Genomic DNA, 20,294 nt, shown 5'->3' on the forward strand with positions numbered 1-20,294 from the left:
CTAGTCCAGCATGGTGTCTTTCACAGAGGCCAACCAGATGTCCCTAGGAAGCCAACAAGCAAAACATGAAGGCAATAGCCCACTCCCATAAGACTCCACCACGTTGTATCTGATCCTGGAGGCAGCATACAGCCATTGTGTCTGGTGGCTGCTAAAAGAGGAAGGTGTCCTCTTATGAGGAACGGTTGACAGAGTTGGGTATGTTGAGCCTGGAGAAGAGGAGACCAAGAGAAGATATGATAGCCATCTTCAACTATCTCTAGGGCTGTCACATGGAAGAGGGAGCAAGCTTGTTTTCTGCTGCTTCAGAGGGTAGGACACAAATCAATGGATTCAAGAAAGCAGATTCCCACTAAATTTGAGGAAGAGCTTTCTGGTGATCACTCGTAACTGAGTAAGATTGTCTTCCATGAACATGGTCTTAACAGTGAGTCCATAAGTGACTGCAGAGGCCAGTTCCGGATCCACACGTCCTTCCGCCTGGTTTCTGGGCGGAAGTTGATCACGGTGAGGATTTGCAAGCGTGTCTTTGTCTTAGCACCTTTCTCCCTTGTGTCCTGAGTTCGAGTGTCTTCAAAGCCCATGACACCTTTGGTAAAGGCTGTTCTCCAACTGGAGCACTCGCAGGCCAGTGTTTCCCAGTTGTTGGTGTTTATACTACATTTTTTTTAGATTTCCCTTGAGAGAGTCTTTAAATCTCTTTTGTTGACCACCAGCACTACACTTTCCATTTTTAAGTTAGAAATAGAGTAGTTGCTTTGGAAGATGACAATCAGGCATCCACACAACATGGCCAGTCCAACGAAGTTGATGTTGAAGAATCATTGCTTTGACGCTGGTGATCTTTGCTTCTTCCAGTACACTGGCATGAGTTCGCCTGTCTTCCCAAGTGATGGTTTTTTAAACAGAGGTTGGATGGTCATCTGCCAGGGATTCTTTAGTTGAGATTCCTGCCTTCCAGAGGTTGGACTAGAAGACCCTCAGGGTCCCTTCCAACTCTACAATTCTACAATTCTATGATATAGACATTATATTTGTTGCAATGAGCTGGTTAGGGCTGATGGGCATTGTAAACTGGAACAGCGGGAGAGCAGCAGCTTGGGTAAAGCTGTGCTATTTACTGGTGGTGATTGTGTGTGTTTGTTGGATCAGCACAGCCACTGCATTTTCGGACTCCCCTTGGACATGGCTATGGACTCTCCTTCAGCTTCACCACACCTTAAAATTCACCACTCTGCCGTCAAACGTGAAAGAGCGCTCCCTCAAGTGCTTCACTTATCCAGTTATTGGGAAATAAATCCTGCTCTAATCCTCCAGGACAAATAAGTCTGTGCATTGAATTAATGAGTTATTCTTGGCACACCAAGGCAACTCTACCCCAGAGCATGTCAAGAAACCTGCATGTGTTCTAGGAAATGTGAGCCAATTGCTGCCAGAGACTTCATCACAACCGCAAAACCCCTGAGCACATGACAATATAGATTTATGGCGTGTTTCTTGAAGCTGCGGAAGTATTGTGGTCCTTGGGGTCACAGTACAGTGGAATCTCGGCTATTATTTTGGCCAGCCCAGGCAGATGACAATTCCTTACTTGCTTTCCAAGTTTTCATTCTCCCTAATGGAAATAGGGGCTACCCACAGCCTTTGTCCCAAATCCACTATAACTGTGTATGAAAGATAAAAAATTTGTCTGTTTGTTTGTTTGCATTTCTATCTCACCTTTTCCTCCAAGGAGCTTCCTGTGAGGCAGGTTAGGCAAGAGGCATTGGCTGGCCCAAGCATAGGAGCCAACTCCTAGGGACTGAGGTCCCTTCACCCCACCCCACCCATAAAATTTTTGAAGGAGCTGTCCCCCCACCACCAGTTGATGGGCATTGCCATTCAAATGGTGTGCATCTGCTACGTCATGTGATCGATTATGCGAGGCAGGGCTTACCTGACCCCCCTCCCAATATTTTATTCAAGTTGGCACCCCTGGACCCAACTGAATTTCATGGCCAAGTGGGGATTTCAACCATGCTGTCCCAGGTCCTTGTCTGATGTTCTAACCACCAAGTCACACTGGCTCTATTCGACAAGGATGGCACTGCACAAAATAAGGCCACTATCCTAAACACATTGACTAGGAAGTGAACACAGTGGAACTTACTTCTGAGTAAGCTTACACAGCACTGACCAGCTAAATAAGTTCATAATTCCAGCCAGCCAACCAGCCATTTCATGTGTGTTTAATAAGTATCTATTTTCTCACTGTATTGCCCAAGGTCCATCTTGCCCAGAATCCATGGGAAGCCCACAACCAGGACATGAGTCCAATAGCACTCTCCCCACTTGCTATGCCCTATGGGTCTGGTGGTAGTACATAGCCACACTGGCACCTACAGCCCTATAAATCCTATATCCATAGTACAAAATTCAGAGGGCCAATTTAAATTTCTTTCAAAGTTTCTAGACCTCATTGGGGCAAAGATACACTCAAAAGCAAGTTGGCACCACCTAGTGAAACTGCAGAAGCTACAGAAAGGCTCAGCTTCATGTGGGGAAGGAAAGCATCAGAAGTCAGAATCAATGGCTACTAGTCATCATGGCTATGCTCCACAGGAGGCAGGAATGTTCTTGTGCTCGTATTTTGCTCCCTGGTTTCCAATACGCATCTAGCTGACCACTGTGAGAAGAGGACATTGGACTAGATGGGCCATGGGGACAGATCTCAGCAGCCCGAAACGCCAATGTTATTCTAGGCTGTATTAGCAGAATTAGATCAAGGGAAGTCATAGTCCTCCTGTATTCTTCAGTGGTCAGAACACACCTGGAATACTGTGTCCAATTCTGGGCACCACAATTTAAGAAGGATGTGGACAAGCTGCAAAGTGTGCAGAGGAGGGTGACCGAGATGATCAAGGGTCTGGAAACCAAGCCTTATGAGGAGCGCTTGAAGGATACGTTTAGCCTGGAAAAGAAGAGACTGAGAGGAGATATGATGTTGTTGTTTAGTCGTTTAGTCGTGTCTGACTCTTCGTGACCCCATGGACCAGAGCACGCCAGGCACTCCTGTCTTCCACTGCCTCCCACAGTTTGGTCAAACTCATGTTCGTAGCTTCGAGAACACTGTCCAACCATCTCATCCTCTGTCGTCCCCTTCTCCTTGTGCCCTCCATCTTTCCCAACATCAGGGTCTTTTCCATGGAGTCTTCTTTTCTCATGAGGTGGCCAAAGTATTGGAGCCTCAGCTTCAGGATCTGTCCTTCCAGTGAGCACTCAGGGATGATTTCCTTCAGAATGGATAGGTTTGATCTTCTTGCAGTCCATGGGGCTCTCAAGAGTCTCCTCCAGCACCATAATTCAAAAGCATCGATTCTTCTCACCATCTTCAAATATCTCAAGGGCTGTCACATGGAAGAGGGAATGAGTTTGTTTTCTCTTGCTCTGGAGGGCAGGACCTGAATCAATGGTCTCAAGTTACAAGAAAGGAGATTTCAAGTAAACATTAGGAAGAACGTTCTGACAGTAAGAGGTGTTCAGCAGTGGAACAGACTCCCACAAGCAGTGCTGGCCTCTCCTTCACTGGAGGTTTTTATGCAGAGGTTGGACGGCCATCTGTCATGGATGCTTTACTTGAAATTCCTGCATTGCAGGGGGCTGGACTAGATGACCCTCGGGTTTCCTTCCAACTCTATGATTCTATGATCCAGTAGGCTATGCTTTTGTTCTTAACTCTGCAGAACCACTTCTTCTCCACCCAGGCCCTAATGGCTATTGGAAGCTGTGCTGATGCATTCTAATTTTGTTTTATTTGTTTTGCTCTTCTTGGCCAAGAATATGCAACTGGAATACATGCAGCCGCAACTACTGCTTCTTAACGGGGACCGATCCATCTCACTTTAAGGCTCTATCAATAGGACTGGAGACAGGTGGACAGACCTAAGGCTCAGCAGGTTTCCCTGCTAACAAAGCCACCTGGACCTTTGCTAGCAGCGGGAAGGCAGGCAGACAGATCACCCCATACAGATCTGAACATGAAAAGCTAGACTGAATTATCTGCCTGTCCATCTATCCCAGGCCTGTCAAGCCCACAGCCCCAGAGGTGTAGCACAGGGCTGCAGAAACAGGGATTTCCAAACACCTGCTGCACTGAGCTTTTAGAGATGGGAAAATACGGTGCGAATACACGATCACGACTCACGTGACCCGTGCAAGATCTTGGATCCAGAAAGAGCGTGTTTTCAGGGCAAGATCTCAGCTCAAAATTGGGAGAGAGCAAGGCACCCCAAATGGGCCATGGCAGGAACGTTAACCCCACTTACTTGGGCATAAAGATGGAGGGGGAGTTTGATCCAATTCACATGTAAAGAATAGAATCATAGAATCCTAGAGTTGGAAGAGACCACAAGGGCCATCGAGTCCAAGCCCCTGCCAAGCAGGAATATATGGGATGGTGTTCGGTTAAGTTTTACTCAGAGTAGAACCACTGAAATTCCCCCTCCTCCTGGTTCCTATCCACATGGCAGGGCTGCCCAGAGTAGCTGGGGCCACCCAGTCAGATGGGCAGGCTAGAAGTAATAATTATCATCATCACTATCATCATCTATTCTGATCATGCTATGAAAAGAATATGTGCTGCAACCAGTTCATAATTGTATTAAACTTCCTGCTTTCTTCTGTGATCTTGCAGTTGTCCATAATTTCCCAAAGTCAGGAATTCTCCATGCAGAGCAGATAATGATGATGATGATGCATTTGCCACAATTCTTATTTCAAACAACAGAGTATCAAGTACAAAACAAATATTCATCGTGTACATTGAGAAGGGAGGCCGGTATTTGGCCCACATTTTCAACATGGAACAGAGAATGAGCAAAGATGCGTTTGTAACATCAGGCAGGAACAACCATCTCCAGCCATTGATTTAAATCCCCAAAGCTCACAATGACCGGATATTAAAATCCAAAGGCCAACCCTTTCTTTTAACCTGAGCATGAGGGTATATTTACAGGAAATACTTTACTGTTATTGATTTCATTCACTATTTCTCATCGCAGTATTTCTGCCATATAAAAGCCTGGATGAAAAATGGGGAAAGGAGGGGTTCACTGAGGCTCAGATCCTTCAAACTGGTCTCTTAACAAAGCAGAGGCACCGTTGCTTTGCATATCCCTCTTTTGCACCCAGCTCATGGACTCAGGGGATGTATTTGGGTGGTGGGCACTCATGTTACCCCTACCAGATGATTCCTCCTTCCTCTTTCAGAGGTCTTCAGTATGATGTGCTCTGCAACTCCCTCAGCCATTCCTCATAAGGCTTGGGATGTATCTACACGCATGGTTTTTAACGTTAAGGAAGGGTTAAGGAACTCTGCAGTTCCGTTTACCCAATTTCTGTTTTGAACTATGGGGGGAAACCGCTGTGGTTGACATGTGCCCCTGACTCATTTGAAAAACAGCAAGAGTTTTGGGGTACTTGAAAGACTTAATACATTTATTATGGCATGAGCTTTTGTGAACAATCCGTGCATCATGTTCTGATTACGTAGGACCCTGTCCTCAATATTCTTACATTATTACAAGTATACAAAGTATGTATCTTTAAAAATATATTGATTTATGAAATATACTCGGAGTCCTGCAGTGATTTCATGCTCTTTATTGCAGCTTGTAAAACAGTGATTCAATTTCCCCCAAAACCTCAGGCTTTTATATACATTATTTACACAACGAGTCCCGTCTGATTGGCTGATTCTGCTTCCCTCCTGGACCCTGATTGGTCTTCTCTTGCAGGCCAATCAGTTGTTGCATTCTAGGATCCTACCTGCCTATTGTTCTAGGATCCAAGCTTAGTACATAACAATTTATGATGAACTTTTCAGGTTTTATGGAAGTGACTGTCATTTGTTATTATTTTTATCATAAGCTCAGCCAAATATAATATGTTTAAGAATGACAATGGGAGAGTGTGGTAGATCACTGCCAGTTTTTGATATTGGATGGTAGATCTCAGGCTACTTGTGGTTGGAAGATGCCTCCTCTAGGCCATGCATAATTCTATATACCTCTATGATTTGTCTGTTAGAATTCCTGCTCCATGATTGCAGTCATGGGATTTTTGTCTTTCACATGATGGTATATGTTTTGACTCCACAGAGTGGGATGTGACGGAGACAGGATGTTTGTGTTACTGTGTTCCGTGAAGTGGGACTATTGTCCTTTGTTCTTTTTCTCTTTGCTGTCTGATGCTAGAGACAGAGGGAGCCATGTTGCAGTGCTCCGTGTGTGTTTATATGTAAATAAAGTAGATTAGCCAAAATGCTGAGTTGCTGAGGTCTGTCATGCATGAGGCGCAAACTCTGTGGATCCCTAAGTGTGCCAGTGTCAGTTGGCATCAGTCGCTGTGATGTTCGGGCTGAAGAGAGCTTTTGAAGCTCCCAAACGATTGACCAGGAGGGAGAGAACATGCCGGTTGGGCATGTGTCTCTGCCATGGTCCTACTCGAGTGTAAGCAGAACTCCTAACATTGCATACCTTTTCTCCAAACTAAATAGCCTTTTATCTGATGCTTCATCCACCCGATCTATCCAAGATGGTTGTGTGGTTGTGTTCCCCTCCTCTCCCATACTGCACATTTCCTTCCATACATGCTGTGCATTGCATTTGTCATTGTCGAAACTCACTTCCCTGTTCCCGACGCAAGCTCTGTGCTCTGTCAAGGCCATTTTGAATCCTCGCGTCTAATAGAGACATGGGTGGCAAGGAGCACTAACGTTGATGCGGACAAATCTGAACTGTGAAATGAGGAGCTTAGCAGGGGTCATGGAACCTCATCTGAAATGGCCCTGGGTTTCGGAGGAGGCATAATTAAAAATGCCGTCTTCCCATCTTTCACATTGTGCAATGGCTGCAAACTTTAACCAGCCTAATTGACAGACACCAGGTTAATGAGCAGCGGCAATTTTTAATCGGCAGGGCTAAGCAGCAAGGGCGCAACTTGTTTATTTTTTGCTCTAATTGGTTTGGCTGTATTGCTATTTATTATTATTTTGGGTAATCTTTAGGTGACATTCATCCAAGTTAATTTGAAATACATGTTTATTCTTTTAAAAGTTAATGATTAATCTACATGAAACTCTAATTGGTAATAGTATATTTATTTCAGTCAATGACCAGCAGAAAAGGTAGGAAGAAAACAGAATACATAAAACACAATATAATGCATTACATTCAATATTGAATATACAAGTAAAAACCATGTAGAAATGATATGCTAAAACGATGAAGAGCAGTGTAAGGTGTTAATAAATTTAAAGTTAAACAAGATCTAACTGGTAGATAGTCTGCATAGACATGTAGAAACCTGCCTTTCAGTGGGGTGGGGAATTGATTCAGCTCACATTTAAAGGCAAAAATATGTAATTTGCCCTTTCGAAAGCAAAATGAGAACCGAAACTCAGCTATCTTTCAAAATTCATACTTCTCTGAATTTTGCATTGCTCCAGTCATGTAATGTATGCAAAAAAATGCATCAACTAAAGTGTTTTATGAAAGTAAGATTAAAATTTCACTCCATTAGGCAAAACTGCATATTAAAATATGTATGTTAAGAGAAATTCACGCAGAAATGCTGATTAATTTTCATGAGGACTTAAAAAAACCCAAAAAAACCTGTGAACTAGTGTGGAGAACTGAACTGAAGATCGGAAAAATTAGAAACCAAAACTGACATATCTTTCCATCCCTACAAATCAGACCACTGGTCCTTCCAGCTCAGTAATGTCAACACTGACCGGCAGCATTTCTGCAGGGTTTTAGGCAAGAGCTTTTCCCAGCCCAATACAAAGCAAAAGTGCCAGCAATTGAACCTGTAACTTTCTTTGTGCAAAGCAGGATGGCCAACTCCCAAGAGACTGTGATCTGCTCATGGAGCAGAGTTCAGATCAAAGTTGTTGAGCTTCTTTTTTGGGGGGAGCCAGTGATCTACCAGTGATCTACCACAGATGTCCAGTGATTTACCGGTGGATCACAATCTACCTGTTGGACGTGCCTGCTCTAACACAAAGCCACAACTCTCCTCACCTGTCAGGGACTATGCTGAGGAGCGCTGCACTGAGGAGGAATGGTGGGAGCCTCCCCCTGCTCCTGAATCTTCGCAGAAGCAGGACAACAGTATAGATTTGGAAGAGTGGTTTGCAGAGGGGCATAGTTCAGAAGGCAGAAGCTGGGAAATACTGGATGGGGAACAGCTAGGAGAAGAAACACTGGAAGAGAGATTCACAGATTCACAGTCGTTGAACAGCATTCCTCCACCACCCTCCCCAAAGTCAAGAAGAGCTCAGAAAGTCTCAGAACAGAAAGCGCAGAGGGTGCAAGCTCAGATTACAAGACGTAGGAGTGGCGAAGATTAATAGGGACGGGGGGGGTGTAAGCCTTTGCTGGGAGCACCGCCATTTCCTAGGGAGACATGTTCTTTTGTCTCTCACTGTGATTATTAAAGAATCTAACTGGTAAGACGTTCATTTTGTTTGATTTTCTTATTTACTGCCATGGTGGAGGAAGATGAGTCCCCGCAGCCTGACATCACCTTACCTTTCTGTGTATTCATTTCTCAATTTAATCTATTGGTGACTCTGCATTAGCGATACCATTAGGTACCTTTTCAGTGCCCAGGTACAAGGGGAAATAAATTTGGGGAGGTTTGAGCTGGGTCTACACTGAAGGCGCCCACTCAATTCAGAACCCTGATCATGTCGTGTTCTAAATTCCTACATGCATAGGGCCCCTGACCATTAGGTCCAGTCGTGACCGACTCTGGGGTTGCAGCGCTCATCTCGCTTTATTGGCCGAGGGAGCCAGTACACAGCTTCCAGGTCATGTGGCCAGCATGACTAAGCCACTTCTGGCGAACCAGAGCAGCACACAGAAACGCCGTTTACCTTCCCGCCGGAGCGGTACCTATTTATCTACTTGCACTTTGTGCTTTCGAACTGCTAGGTTGGCAGGAGTCCTCTCCAACATTTCTCCGATGAAAACAGGGACACCAGGAAGCTTCTCCTACCATCCCTGACCATTGAGCATGCTGGCCGGGACTGGTGGGAACTGTCGCGCAAAGTATTGCGGGGCACCAGGCTGAGGGTAAGCTGTTCTACACAGCCTCTCCTTCTCCAAATGCTAGTCCAGCTTCCTTTATGTGAAGGCAAAGCATGAAAGTGTTTGGTGCGAAAGAAGCATTCAAAAGTCAAGGACGCCCTGGAGAAATGTCTGGAAAGAAGGGCACCTATTAGGCTCGGTGGAGCTGTCCTGCTCCAAAATAACAGAGAAAGCTTTAGCATGATTGATGCTACTTAAAAGTAAGGAATAGTTTGGCAATCCTACTTACAAAGCAAGCCAAGAAATTAAGTTGCTCATTGCCATTCCACTCTCCCGTTCGAGGGAGCTGAAATTAGAGATGGGCAAACGGCCCGCGCCGTGATTTGCGACGAATTTGGGGAAGGAAAGAAAACTGGCTCATTTGAAAAAGGTACTAGGGACTCCAACATGGACTCAGCTGCTGCATTAGGACCTTTTAAGAGAGGCCTGGAGTCTTAGCTCCAAGACAATGACCTCATTGCCAGATGGCAAGGACATCAGGCCTTGGACACCAATTTATTTTTATTGCTCGTTTTCAGGGGCGGCCCATCGATGCATATCCCCCCGGGCGACTTGCAGGGCTAAGAAAAATAAATGAACGCAATATGGGAAATGTGAAGCAATAACTAAATGCATCAGAAACGTAGAATGAAACTTTGGCAGGGAGAATTAATGCAATCGGCGAGTGGCTCACTAAAATTCAGCAGTGGTGAAAGGTTATAAAGAAAACAGGAAAGACCTATAGGAGGGTATCGCTGTGGCAGCTATTTTGCCCTCCTGAGGGCTGTGTGGCCACAGACCTATGCCAGCAGTCTGACCTCAGTGGTCCTGCCTCTGTCATCATGTACTCGACTTACCCTGTTGCTGCCATCTGCCCATTATGGGGTTAGAGGGTTCAGGGACGTCTTACCCATAGAGGCTAGTGGTGCAGGGCACCAAGACGCCACGTTCTGGAGGGCACCAGGGAAGAGGCGGAGGCTGGATGCCGCGCCTCCCTGCATCAGCTTGCCGCCCTCACCCGCCTCTGACATGCCGCGCCGAAGCAGCGCCATGCCCAGAGCGTCCATCTGCCATGGCCATCGTGGCTAAGCCAGGAGCCACCACGTCCAGCCTCTGCCTCTTCCCAGCTGGAGGAGCCGCCTTCCAGCCACTGCCCACCTCCTCCAGCCCCACTGGCAGCACCGCCCTCCCTAAAAAAAGGTCGACAACTCTGAGAAACATGGCAGAGGGAGCTTTGCACCACAGCGCCAGATATGCTTAAGACGGCCCTAAGAGGGTTGGATTACCTCTGTGCATATGGGGTCCCTGCCATGGGAGCATATTCACCCAGTGGTATACCAGTTGCACTGGTGGAGTATAGGGTCAGGTTCAAGGTGTTGGTCTTGACCTTTAAAGCCCTTTGTGGCTTAGAGCCCTCTTATCTACGAATCTGCCTCTCCTGGTATGCCCCACAGAGGACCTTAAGGTCCATGAATAACCATAGTTTAGAGGTCCCGGGCCCTAAAGAAGTCAGACTATCCTCCACCAGGGCCAGGGCCTTTTCAGTAATGGCTCCGACCTGGTGGAATGCTCTGTCCCATGAGACCAGGGTCCTTCAGGATTTAACCTCCTTCCGTCGGGCCTGTAAGACAGAGCTATTCCGCCTGGCCTTTAATTTGAATTCAGCCTGATCTTTTATTTCCCTTCTCTTCCCTCCCGCTCCCCTTTTATGAAGATCACCCGCTCTGAGACCCCACAGCTAATTCTCCCCTGGCCTCCTCGCTGGCCCAAGTAGGATCAATTCAGCCAGCTAGCCCTGGGGATTATCTAATTGATTTTTGAATGTTATTGTTATTCATGTTTTTATACTGTATTTTATGCTGCTTTTATAATTAAGTGTTTTAAAGTGTTTTAAATTTGTTGTTAGCCACCCTGAGTCCGGTTTTTGAACCGTGAAGGGCGGGGTATAAATAAAAAAATTTTATTATTATGTATTTTACGCTGCAAGTGTCCCTATTTTCCAGGAACAGTCCCAGAATCACAGAAGCCACCCGAGTTTCTGATTTGATCACAGAATATCCCGGTTTCTTTTTCCTCCCCTCCACGTCTGAGAGAGCAATTAAAAGTGCTGTGAAGGCGTGTAGGTGCAAAACTGGAGTCCTGTTGATACTGAAAATAAAATTGTTGTGCCAGATGAAGGAAATGGTGAAGCTGGCAGGCAACTTCCTATGATTTTGAAGGGGAAAGGTCATCAATCCACTTTTAATTCTTTAATTGCAATGCTTCAGCAGCCAGCCATTTCTTAAGAAACACATGGCATGTTTATGCCAATGAAGCCTTACACTGTCTACTCAAAAAGTAAGTCCCACTGTATTCCATGGAGCTTACTCCCAGGTAACTGGGTAAAGACTTTGCAGCTTACACGGCAATGCAAAGCATTTTTACACGGAACTAAGTCACACTGAGTTCATTAGGATTTCCTCTCTGGTATGTTCCTGATAATTCTCAAAGTTTCCATTGTTAATTATTATTCTTATTATCAGTGCTTTTTTTTCTGGGGGAACGCAGGGGTATGCATACCATTAAACATTTTGTGAATCTTTGTACTTTTGTCCATTTACTGTATTTATTTTTCCCGATTTGAACTATAAAATGGTGGTTTTCTTGTCATAATGACAGTACCCTTAAACATTTTTTAAGGGGAAAAAAAAAGCACTGATTATTATTATTATTATTACCCACATTTGTCCCTGGCAGGGACACAAGACAGCTTACAGCTAAAATATTGTTTCATTCCATTTATCTGTGGAAGGTGTTGTACACGGTCCCTACCCTTGCATTTTTTCTTTACAACAACCCTGTGAGGTGGGTTCAGCTGAGAGGTTGCAATTGGCTCAAGGTGTAGATGTGTATATGAGGTCTACAGTGGTGCCTCGCAAGACGAAAAGAATCCGTTCCGCGAGTCTCTTCGTCTTGCGGGTTTTTTCGTCTTGCGAAGCAAGCCCATTAGCGGTTTAGCGGATTAGGGCTACAGTATTAGCGGCTTAGCGGGCTTAGCGGATCAGCTGATAAGCGGCTTAGCGATCAGCTGTTAAGCGGCTTAACGATCAGCTGATAAGCGGCTTAACGATCAGCTGATAAGCGGCTTAGCTGATCAGCTGATAAGCGGTTTAGCGGCTTGGGAAAAAGGGGGGGAGGAAAAAAACCCCGCAGGAACTCGCAAGACATTTTCGTCTTGCGAAGCAAGCACATAGGAAATTTGTTTTGCGAAGCACCTCCAAAACGGAAAACCCTTTCGTCTAGCGGGTTTTCCGTCTTGCGAGGCATTCGTCTTGCGGGGCACCACTGTATTTGTGCAGAGAGATCCAACGCAGGAGAAGCTTCCTGATACAGAATAGAATGTCCCTGTTCTCAGGGTCCTTCCAATTTTATGATTCTATGTTTTTTGTTCACAGTCAATTGGTGTGTCAATTTTATGAAATAAATAAATAGATCCTTTTTTTTTTTTACATGAGCTTTCCAAGTAATGGGTCCTCTTTGGGTACTTTCCCAGCAGTCCTGATGCAGGTCTTTTTAACTGGAGCTGCCAGGAATAGAACCTACGACTTTCTGCATGCGAAGTACATGTTCTAACACAGTCAGGAAGGGGAATTTTGTTTCAACTGGGAATTTTCATCCCTCGTCCCCTTCCTGCTAGGTCGGTTTGGAAGCAGGGAGAGGTCTGCAAACACTCGTCTTGACTTTCTTCCATCCTCACGCACAAGCAGAAAGGAAACACTCTCCTTTCCTGGGCTGTCAGGGGTTGCGGAAGCCAAGGCGCACGCTGCAGAAATCGAGGGATTGAAATAATAAACGCTTCCCACTTCAGAGAGGCCCATGTAAGCAACAGCTTGCCAGAGTGATGAAGCGGCTCTTTGAAACGCAGCTTAGGCGGCATTCTGCAAAGATATGGGAATATAAATCTAACCCTGTCAATCAGCGCCGTCCTCTGTGTTTTCACCAGGCCATATTCAGCTCCCACCTTGTACAAGAGAGGTTGTCAGAGCGCTCTTGTTCTATTTATCTTCCTGACTTCGCCTCCCCTCGCTGCTTAAAGGACAGATTTGTTGTACATTGAATTCCTATTACCAGCTTGTCAACCTCTGGCAGATAAGGGTTTGGAAGAATCGTCCCCCGAGGGAAAAGGCTGTTCATTAACTGTCTGCCGGGGACTTTTGTGCATCTTTATCAGGACCTGCTTGCGTTGGCCCTTGACTTAATAAATAGCCGCGGAGCTGTCGATAGCAACTGGATTTCCTGACAGGCCAGAGGTAGTGGCAGATATGAAAATGATCAATCCGTCCTTCCAGCTGCTCTGTTATGTTGCCTTGCCAGATGCTTTCGCGTCTCACCAAGAGCCTCCAATACTTCATGGGTGGGATCCAGCAATACCATATCATTCTACAGTGGGGGCCCTCAGGAAACAAATGAAATGGACTTTTAATAATAAATTACACCTGGGAGGGGAGGAGTGGTGTTAAATGATAAATGAGATTAGTCAGGCACAAAGAAATCCGCACCTGGTAGCTCATGCCACAGGTAGATGAACAGAGAGATCAAGCCTAATCCATCACAGTTATTATTTTTGCATGGAAGGAGAGTGGACTAGTTCTCCACCGACTTCCAGGCAAACTTCCAGATAGCTTCATTAGACAGGAAACCTGCTGAGCTGTCAATCTGCCTGCCTTCCTCCGGCTGTTATTGACACAGTGAGATGGATGCGGCGCAGAATTCGGACCTCGTTATGGTGCAACGGTTCAAAGTTCTCGGTGCATTTTATCCGTTTGCCTGCAGAACCCCTGACTTTATGATGGGCACCATGTTTTGTTGGGAGAAGGATCACTCTTCATGATGCTTTGAGCCCTCTCTGATTCTTGGGTTCCTGTATTGGTGGGGGAAGGGCAGGTTAGAAGATAGGAGAGCAAGCTTGCCCAACCAGTCCCTTTGTCTAGGCAATGGATTGTGGCTGGCTAGTTAAGTACCAGGATTGTTGTTGTTTAGTCGTGTCCGACTCTTCTTGACCCCATGGACCAGAGCACACCAAGCACTCCTGTCTACCACTGCCTCTTGCAGTTTGGTCAAACTCATGCTGGTAGCTTCGAGAACACTGTCCCACCATCTTGTCCTCTGTCGTCCCCTTCTCCTTGTGCCCTCAATCTTTCCCAACATCAGGGTCTTTTACAGGGAGTCTTCTCTTCTCATGAGGTGGCCAAAGTATTGGAGCCTCAGCTTCACAATCTGTCCTTCCAGGGCTGATTTCCTTCAGAAGGTTTGATCTTCTTGCAGTCCATGGGACTCTCAAGAGTCTCCTCCAGCACCAGAATTCAAAAGCATCAATTCTTCGGCGATCAGCCTTCTTTATGGTCCAGCTCTCACTTCCTTACATCACTACTGGGAAAACAATAGCTTTTACTATACGGACCTTTGTTGGCAAGGTGATATCTCTGCTTTTTAAGATGCTGTCTAGGTTTGTCATTGCTTTTCTCCCAAGAAGCAGGCGTCTTCTAATTTCGTGACTGCTGTCACCATCTGCAGTGATCATGGAGCCCAAGAAAGTAAAATTTCTCACTGCCTCCATTTCTTCCCCTTCTATTTGCCAGGAGGTGATGGGACCAGTGGCCATAATCTTCGTTTTTTTGATGTTGAGCTTCAGAACATATTTTGCGCTCTCCTCTTTCACCATCATTAAAAGGTTCTTTAATTCCTCCTCACTTTCTGCCATCAAGGTTGTGTCATCTGCATATCTGAGGTTGTTGATATTTCTTCCGGCAATCTTAATTCCGGCTTGGGATTCATCCAGCCCAGCCTTTTGCATGGTGAATTCTGCATATAAGTTAAATAAGCAGGGAGACAATATACAGCCTTGTCGTACTCCTTTCCCAATTTTAAACCAATCAGTTGTTCCATATCCAGTTCTAACTGTAGCTTCTTGTCCCACATAGAGATTTCTCAGGAGACAGATGAGGTGATCAGGCACTCCCATTTCTTTAAGAACTTGCCATAGTTTGCTGTGGTCGACACAGTCAAAGGCTTTTGCATAGTCAATGAAGCAGAAGTAGATGTCTTTCTGGGACTCTCTAGCTTTCTCCATAAACAAGCACCACGATTAGCATAACCAAAGAAGTTGGGTGGGCAGAAGGAAAATAGCGAGATAGGGGGTTGTTGTGTGAAAGCTGAGCTGGAAGCAGAGACAGAGGCATGCTTGCTTTGTGCCAGGGGTGATGGCACGGACTGGGCAGAAGAGGAATGGTGGAGTCTGCCTTCCCAGCTTGACCCTTCCCAGGAGGAGGAAGAGGAAGACAGTTTAGATTTACAACAGGGGTTTAAGGGAGGTCACAGCTCAGAGGCTGTGGGAGAGGAGGAGGAGGAAGCACGGGGAGGCGACAGCTGACAGATACAGTGTCTTTAGAAAGCATTTCAGACCCCCCCCCCAAGAACCCAGCAAGCCTTGAAAGTAGGAGAGCAAAGAGCTCAAAAACAGAGGGCATGCAACAGCACCTGTAGGAGAGACGATGAGATTGATGAATGAGAAAGTGGGAGAGATTCACTCGCACAACGACATTATCGAAAAGGCTGGGTTCTATAGCCTCTCTGTGTAAAGACTGAAATAAAAAAGGACGGTAAGAAACTTTTCTTTGTCTTTATACTTTCCTGGGCAACCAGCCGGGAGCCTCTGACAGCATCCCGACAGGCACCAACTTGAATAAAATATTGTGGGGGCCGAGGTAAGCCCCGCCTCGCACAATCGATCACATGACGCAGTGCACACACACCATTTGAATGGGAATGCCCATCAACTTTGTGGGGGGCCGGCCCCCTCAAATACTTTCTTGCTGTGAGCCCCTCCATCTTAGGCTCAGGTTGTAAATATGTGGAAATAAATCCATATATCCACCATCTCCCCTGACCTTCATTCCATGGAAACCAAACTCTTGGTAAGCACCTGGAACTCATGAAACCAGACAGAGGGCCTTCTCGGTAGTGGCACCCGCCCTGTGGAATGCCCTCCCTTCAGATGTGAAGGAAATAAGCAGCTATCTTCTCTTTAAAAGACATCTGAAGGCAGCCCTGTTTAGGGACGTTTTTAATATTTAATGCTGTATTGTTTTTAACACTTGATTGGAAGCCGCCCAGAGTGGCTGGGGAAACTCAGCCAGATGGGCGGGGTATAAACACTAAATTATTATTATTATTATTATTATTATTATTATTATTATTATGTCTCTCACTGCTCAGAGATTGGGGTGGCATTTAGCAGTGCATAATGCGCAGACTGGGCACCAGCACCCAACAAATGGGGTGAATGTCAGGGGTCTGCCACTACTACCGTGTTGCTTCTAACTCACCTTGTCTCTAAACTAAAACATCCCAAACGCAGCAACCGTTCCTGATAGAGGAAATAATCATCTTTGCTTTCCTCTCAGCCCACCCTCTTCCCATGATGCACTGGACTACTTGGAGCCCCTTTGTGGGGGGGCGGGATGTTGATTCAGCCAGATGAATCATGTAACGTAAAGCAAGAGCAATTATTTATCTCTGGATCAGAGCAGGCTTGCTCTTGGCCACCACCTGAATGGGAGGCTGCTCAGAAGACTGTTTATACTTCCCAGGACTCCTGGGAGGAAGGGCATAACACAAACTAAACAAGATTTTCAATAGATGAGTGTTGGGAGACATAAACACATAAAAGAATAGCCATGCTTTGTCCAAAACGAACTCCCATTGTTCTCACTGAGATGGTGGATTCTGACGCAAGGACCAAGACATTGCAAACTATCTTCCACTGGAAAGAAAGAAGATGAAGGGGGAAACGGATGCCGAATGTATCAAACCCAGACATAACCCAAACACACCCTCAGTAGAGTAGAGTTGCAACCTAGATCTGGGGTCTTAGAGATGAGTACCCACCAGCCGGGGGTCTCTTCCTGACCCTGCATGGCTTCCTTAGATCTCTTGCTACCCCGAAAGCACCAGCCTGTGAAGTTCATCTCCGCACTGGAGCTAGAATAACAAAAGATGAGCTAAGTGCAACAGGTGTCTAATTTGGTTTGGTGGGTGCTTTTCTTCCACCTTCAAAACATCACACGAGTCCATTGTCATGCGAGGATCCCAACCAAATTTAAGCCTGAATCCATGCAGCTACTCTTCCTTTCATCCATCCGTCATCTTCCCTTCTTATCCTGTCTCCCTCTCTTGTCTCTTCCAGTGTCAAAATTTAGGGTCCTGCGCTGTGGGTTAAACCACAGAGCCTAGGACTTGCCGATCAGAAGGTCGGTGGTTCAAATCCTTGCGACGGGGTGAGCTCCCGTTGCTCGGTCCCAGCTCCTGCCAACCTAGCAGTTTGAAAGCACGTCAAAGTGCAAGTAGATAAATAGGCACCGCTCCGGCGGGAAGGTAAACGGCATTTCTGTGCGCTGCTCTGGTTCTCCAGAAGCGGCTTAGTCATGCTGGCCACATACCCGGAAGCTGTACGCCAGCTCCCTCGGCCAATAAAGCGAGATGAGCGCCGCAACCCCAGAGTTGGCCACGACTGTACCTAAAGGTCAGGGGTCTCTTTACCTTTACCTAATGGGCAGGGATAGGTCTAATGTTACTCTACGTCAAGCTCTTATGCCAACCTTTTCTCTAAACCAGTGTTTCCCAAAGTGGGCACTACCACCCCCTGGGGGGCGCTGGGACGATCCAGTGGGGCAGTAGTAGCCTCGGGTGCAATTGGGGGAGGGCGTTGAATAAAAGTAAGGGGGCGGTGGAAGCATAAAGAAAGAAGAATTTTAAAAACAACCATTCATACAACGCCTCCCCTGGATCTGGCAGTCATGCTGGAGGTGATGGGTTTTCCTGGGCTTGGGTGAACCCTTTTGGGTGAACCCAGGCCTGGGAACTGGGTCTCAGCTTGCCTGCCTATTTCACCAATGGCAGGGGGACTGTGGCACCGACCCCGACCCTCGAGTGGATTGGACTGAGCTGGCAGGATTTCCGGGGGGCACTGAGTAATTTTTCCCCCCTGAAAAGGTGGCGGTAGACCAAATAAGTTTGGGAACCTCTGCTCCAAACTGAAAAAAAGCCCAAATTTTTCATGGGCCCTTATTCTGATCCAACCAGGTTCCAGTAATATATTTCTGTTTTCTCTTTTTTTTATAGTGACTGTGACAGTCGGAGGCAGACAGCATTTGCTTGGACTTTATGACACTGCAGGACAGGTAATCTACTGTCATTTCTGCACGTTAAGTCTATCTTCGATGCCGCTGTTCTTCTCACAAAGAATATTTTGTGGTTCTTCTTTGTTCCTTAAGGCAGGCAAAAATGTAAGCTTTTCATTTTTGGTGATTTGCACAAGAGTCACTTCATACACGCAGACACATGGTACAAAAAGCCTTGCAGCACTTTGAAGACTAACCAATTTATTATAACATACATTTGATGATAAAAGACATCATAGGATTATGTTGCATTATATGATGTTCTAACTAATTTAGAGTTTGCATTGTGCATGTGATATTCATTTAAGAAATTAAAATGATATGAGAAAAAGAAAAACTAACAAATTTATTACAGCATAAGGTAGGGCTGCCATATTTTAAAAAGTGATAATCCGGGCACAAAAGTTGTTTAGATTTTTTTGGGGCAGAGTTATTTAGCTTTTTTGGTAGGGGCGCAAAGTTGTTGAGCAAAATTTTTGAGGAAAGATGGCAAAAACGACACTGCTGATATGGATTGCCATTTGTCCGGATTTTCATGATGCCGATTTCCGCACTGCTGCCGACTGCAGTATTCCTGGTATGTCTGGGACGTATGGCAACCCTAGCGTGAGGTTTCATGGACTAGAGTCTGCTTCATCAGATGCCTGTAACTTATGTCGCATTGAAGTTGAAACTCTATATGCACGTAGGAGGCTGCCTAGTGCTGAGTCAGAATATTGATCCCTCTGGCTGAATATTGTCTACACTGACTGGCAGCAGCTGTCCAGAGTTTCAGGCAGGAGGGCATTTTCCAGCCCTTCTTGCAGACGCCAGGGTTTGAACCTGGGACCTTCTACATGCCAAGCAAATGCCCTAACACTGAGCTAGGGCCTCTGCCCCTTACTCTTACATATCTGAGAATAAGCCTTGCTGAATTACTTCTCAGCAAACGGGCATAGGATTGCACAGTACAGAAGCCTATCTTGGTTTTGCTGCAAAAAAACTAAGCATGGCCACACCTCTGGAAATGATTATGCAATACTGCCAGCAGCTTACCATGAAAACAGGGTCATAACCCACCCCCTCCCCCAACATTTCTCCAATGAAAATAAAAAGGTAAATGGACCCCTGACCATTAGGTACAGTCGTGGCCGACTCTGGGGTTGCGGCGCTCATCTCGCTTTATTGGCTGAGGGAGCCGGCGTACAGCTTCTAGGTCATGGGGCCAGCATGACTAAGCTGCTTCTGGAGAACCAGAGCAGTGCATGGAAACACCGTTTACCTTCCCACCAGAGCAGTACCTATTTATCTACTTGCACTTTGACGTGCTTTCAAACTGCTAGGTTGGCAAGAGCAGGGACCGAGCAGCAGGAGCTCACCCCGTCACGGGGATTCGAACCACCGACCATCTGATCGGCAAGTCGTAGGCTCTGTGGTTTAACCCACAGTGCCACCCGCGTCCCTCCAATGCGAATAAGGACATCCTATTCCTTATCTTCCAACTTTTTTCAGATGAAAATAGAGACATCCCCTCTGATGAAAATAAGGAAAAATGGCGTATTCCAGGATCAAATCAGAAACCGAGGCGGCTTCGGTAAATCGGGGACTGTCCCTGGAAAATAGGCAGGGGCCTCTGTCTCGCCTCCCCATCTCCCCTGGGATTTTGCCCTCGGCACAAGAGTCCAAGTGAATTACCCAACCTAGTGTCATGACAGCCAATTATCTCAGAGTCAAGCGTTGATGTCGCATTCCATGTCTCCAGCTCTCTTTCTGACATTCTTAATGGTGCCCCAAGCTTCACCTCTCCGAAGCAAATATTGTTCGGAAACTCAAAAGGCTTTGTTGTGAACCTTCTTGCGAGAATCTAGTGCCATCTCGTGGTCACTCTAAGCTATCTGTTTTGCAGTTCGCCACATCAAAAAGTGTACGGTAAAGAATCCCTGACAGATGGCCATCCAACTTATGTTAATAATAATAATAATAA

At 46.1% G+C, this 20,294-nt stretch overlaps 1 protein-coding gene across 1 annotated transcript in view; it reads left to right on the forward strand.

Annotated features, from left to right (window-relative positions):
• RHOJ (ras homolog family member J) overlaps positions 1-20,294 on the forward strand; it is a 61,756-nt gene that overhangs the window by 32,335 nt on the left and 9,127 nt on the right. Inside the window, exon 2 of the mRNA XM_080993004.1 lies at positions 18,273-18,331. Coding sequence (XP_080849130.1) covers positions 18,273-18,331 — 59 coding nt within the window. The remainder of the gene's footprint in view (positions 1-18,272; positions 18,332-20,294) is intronic.

The sequence above is a fragment of the Podarcis pityusensis genome, assembly GCF_964106645.2.
Source record: "Podarcis pityusensis genome assembly, chromosome: 1".
Classification (NCBI taxonomy): domain Eukaryota; kingdom Metazoa; phylum Chordata; class Lepidosauria; order Squamata; family Lacertidae; genus Podarcis; species Podarcis pityusensis.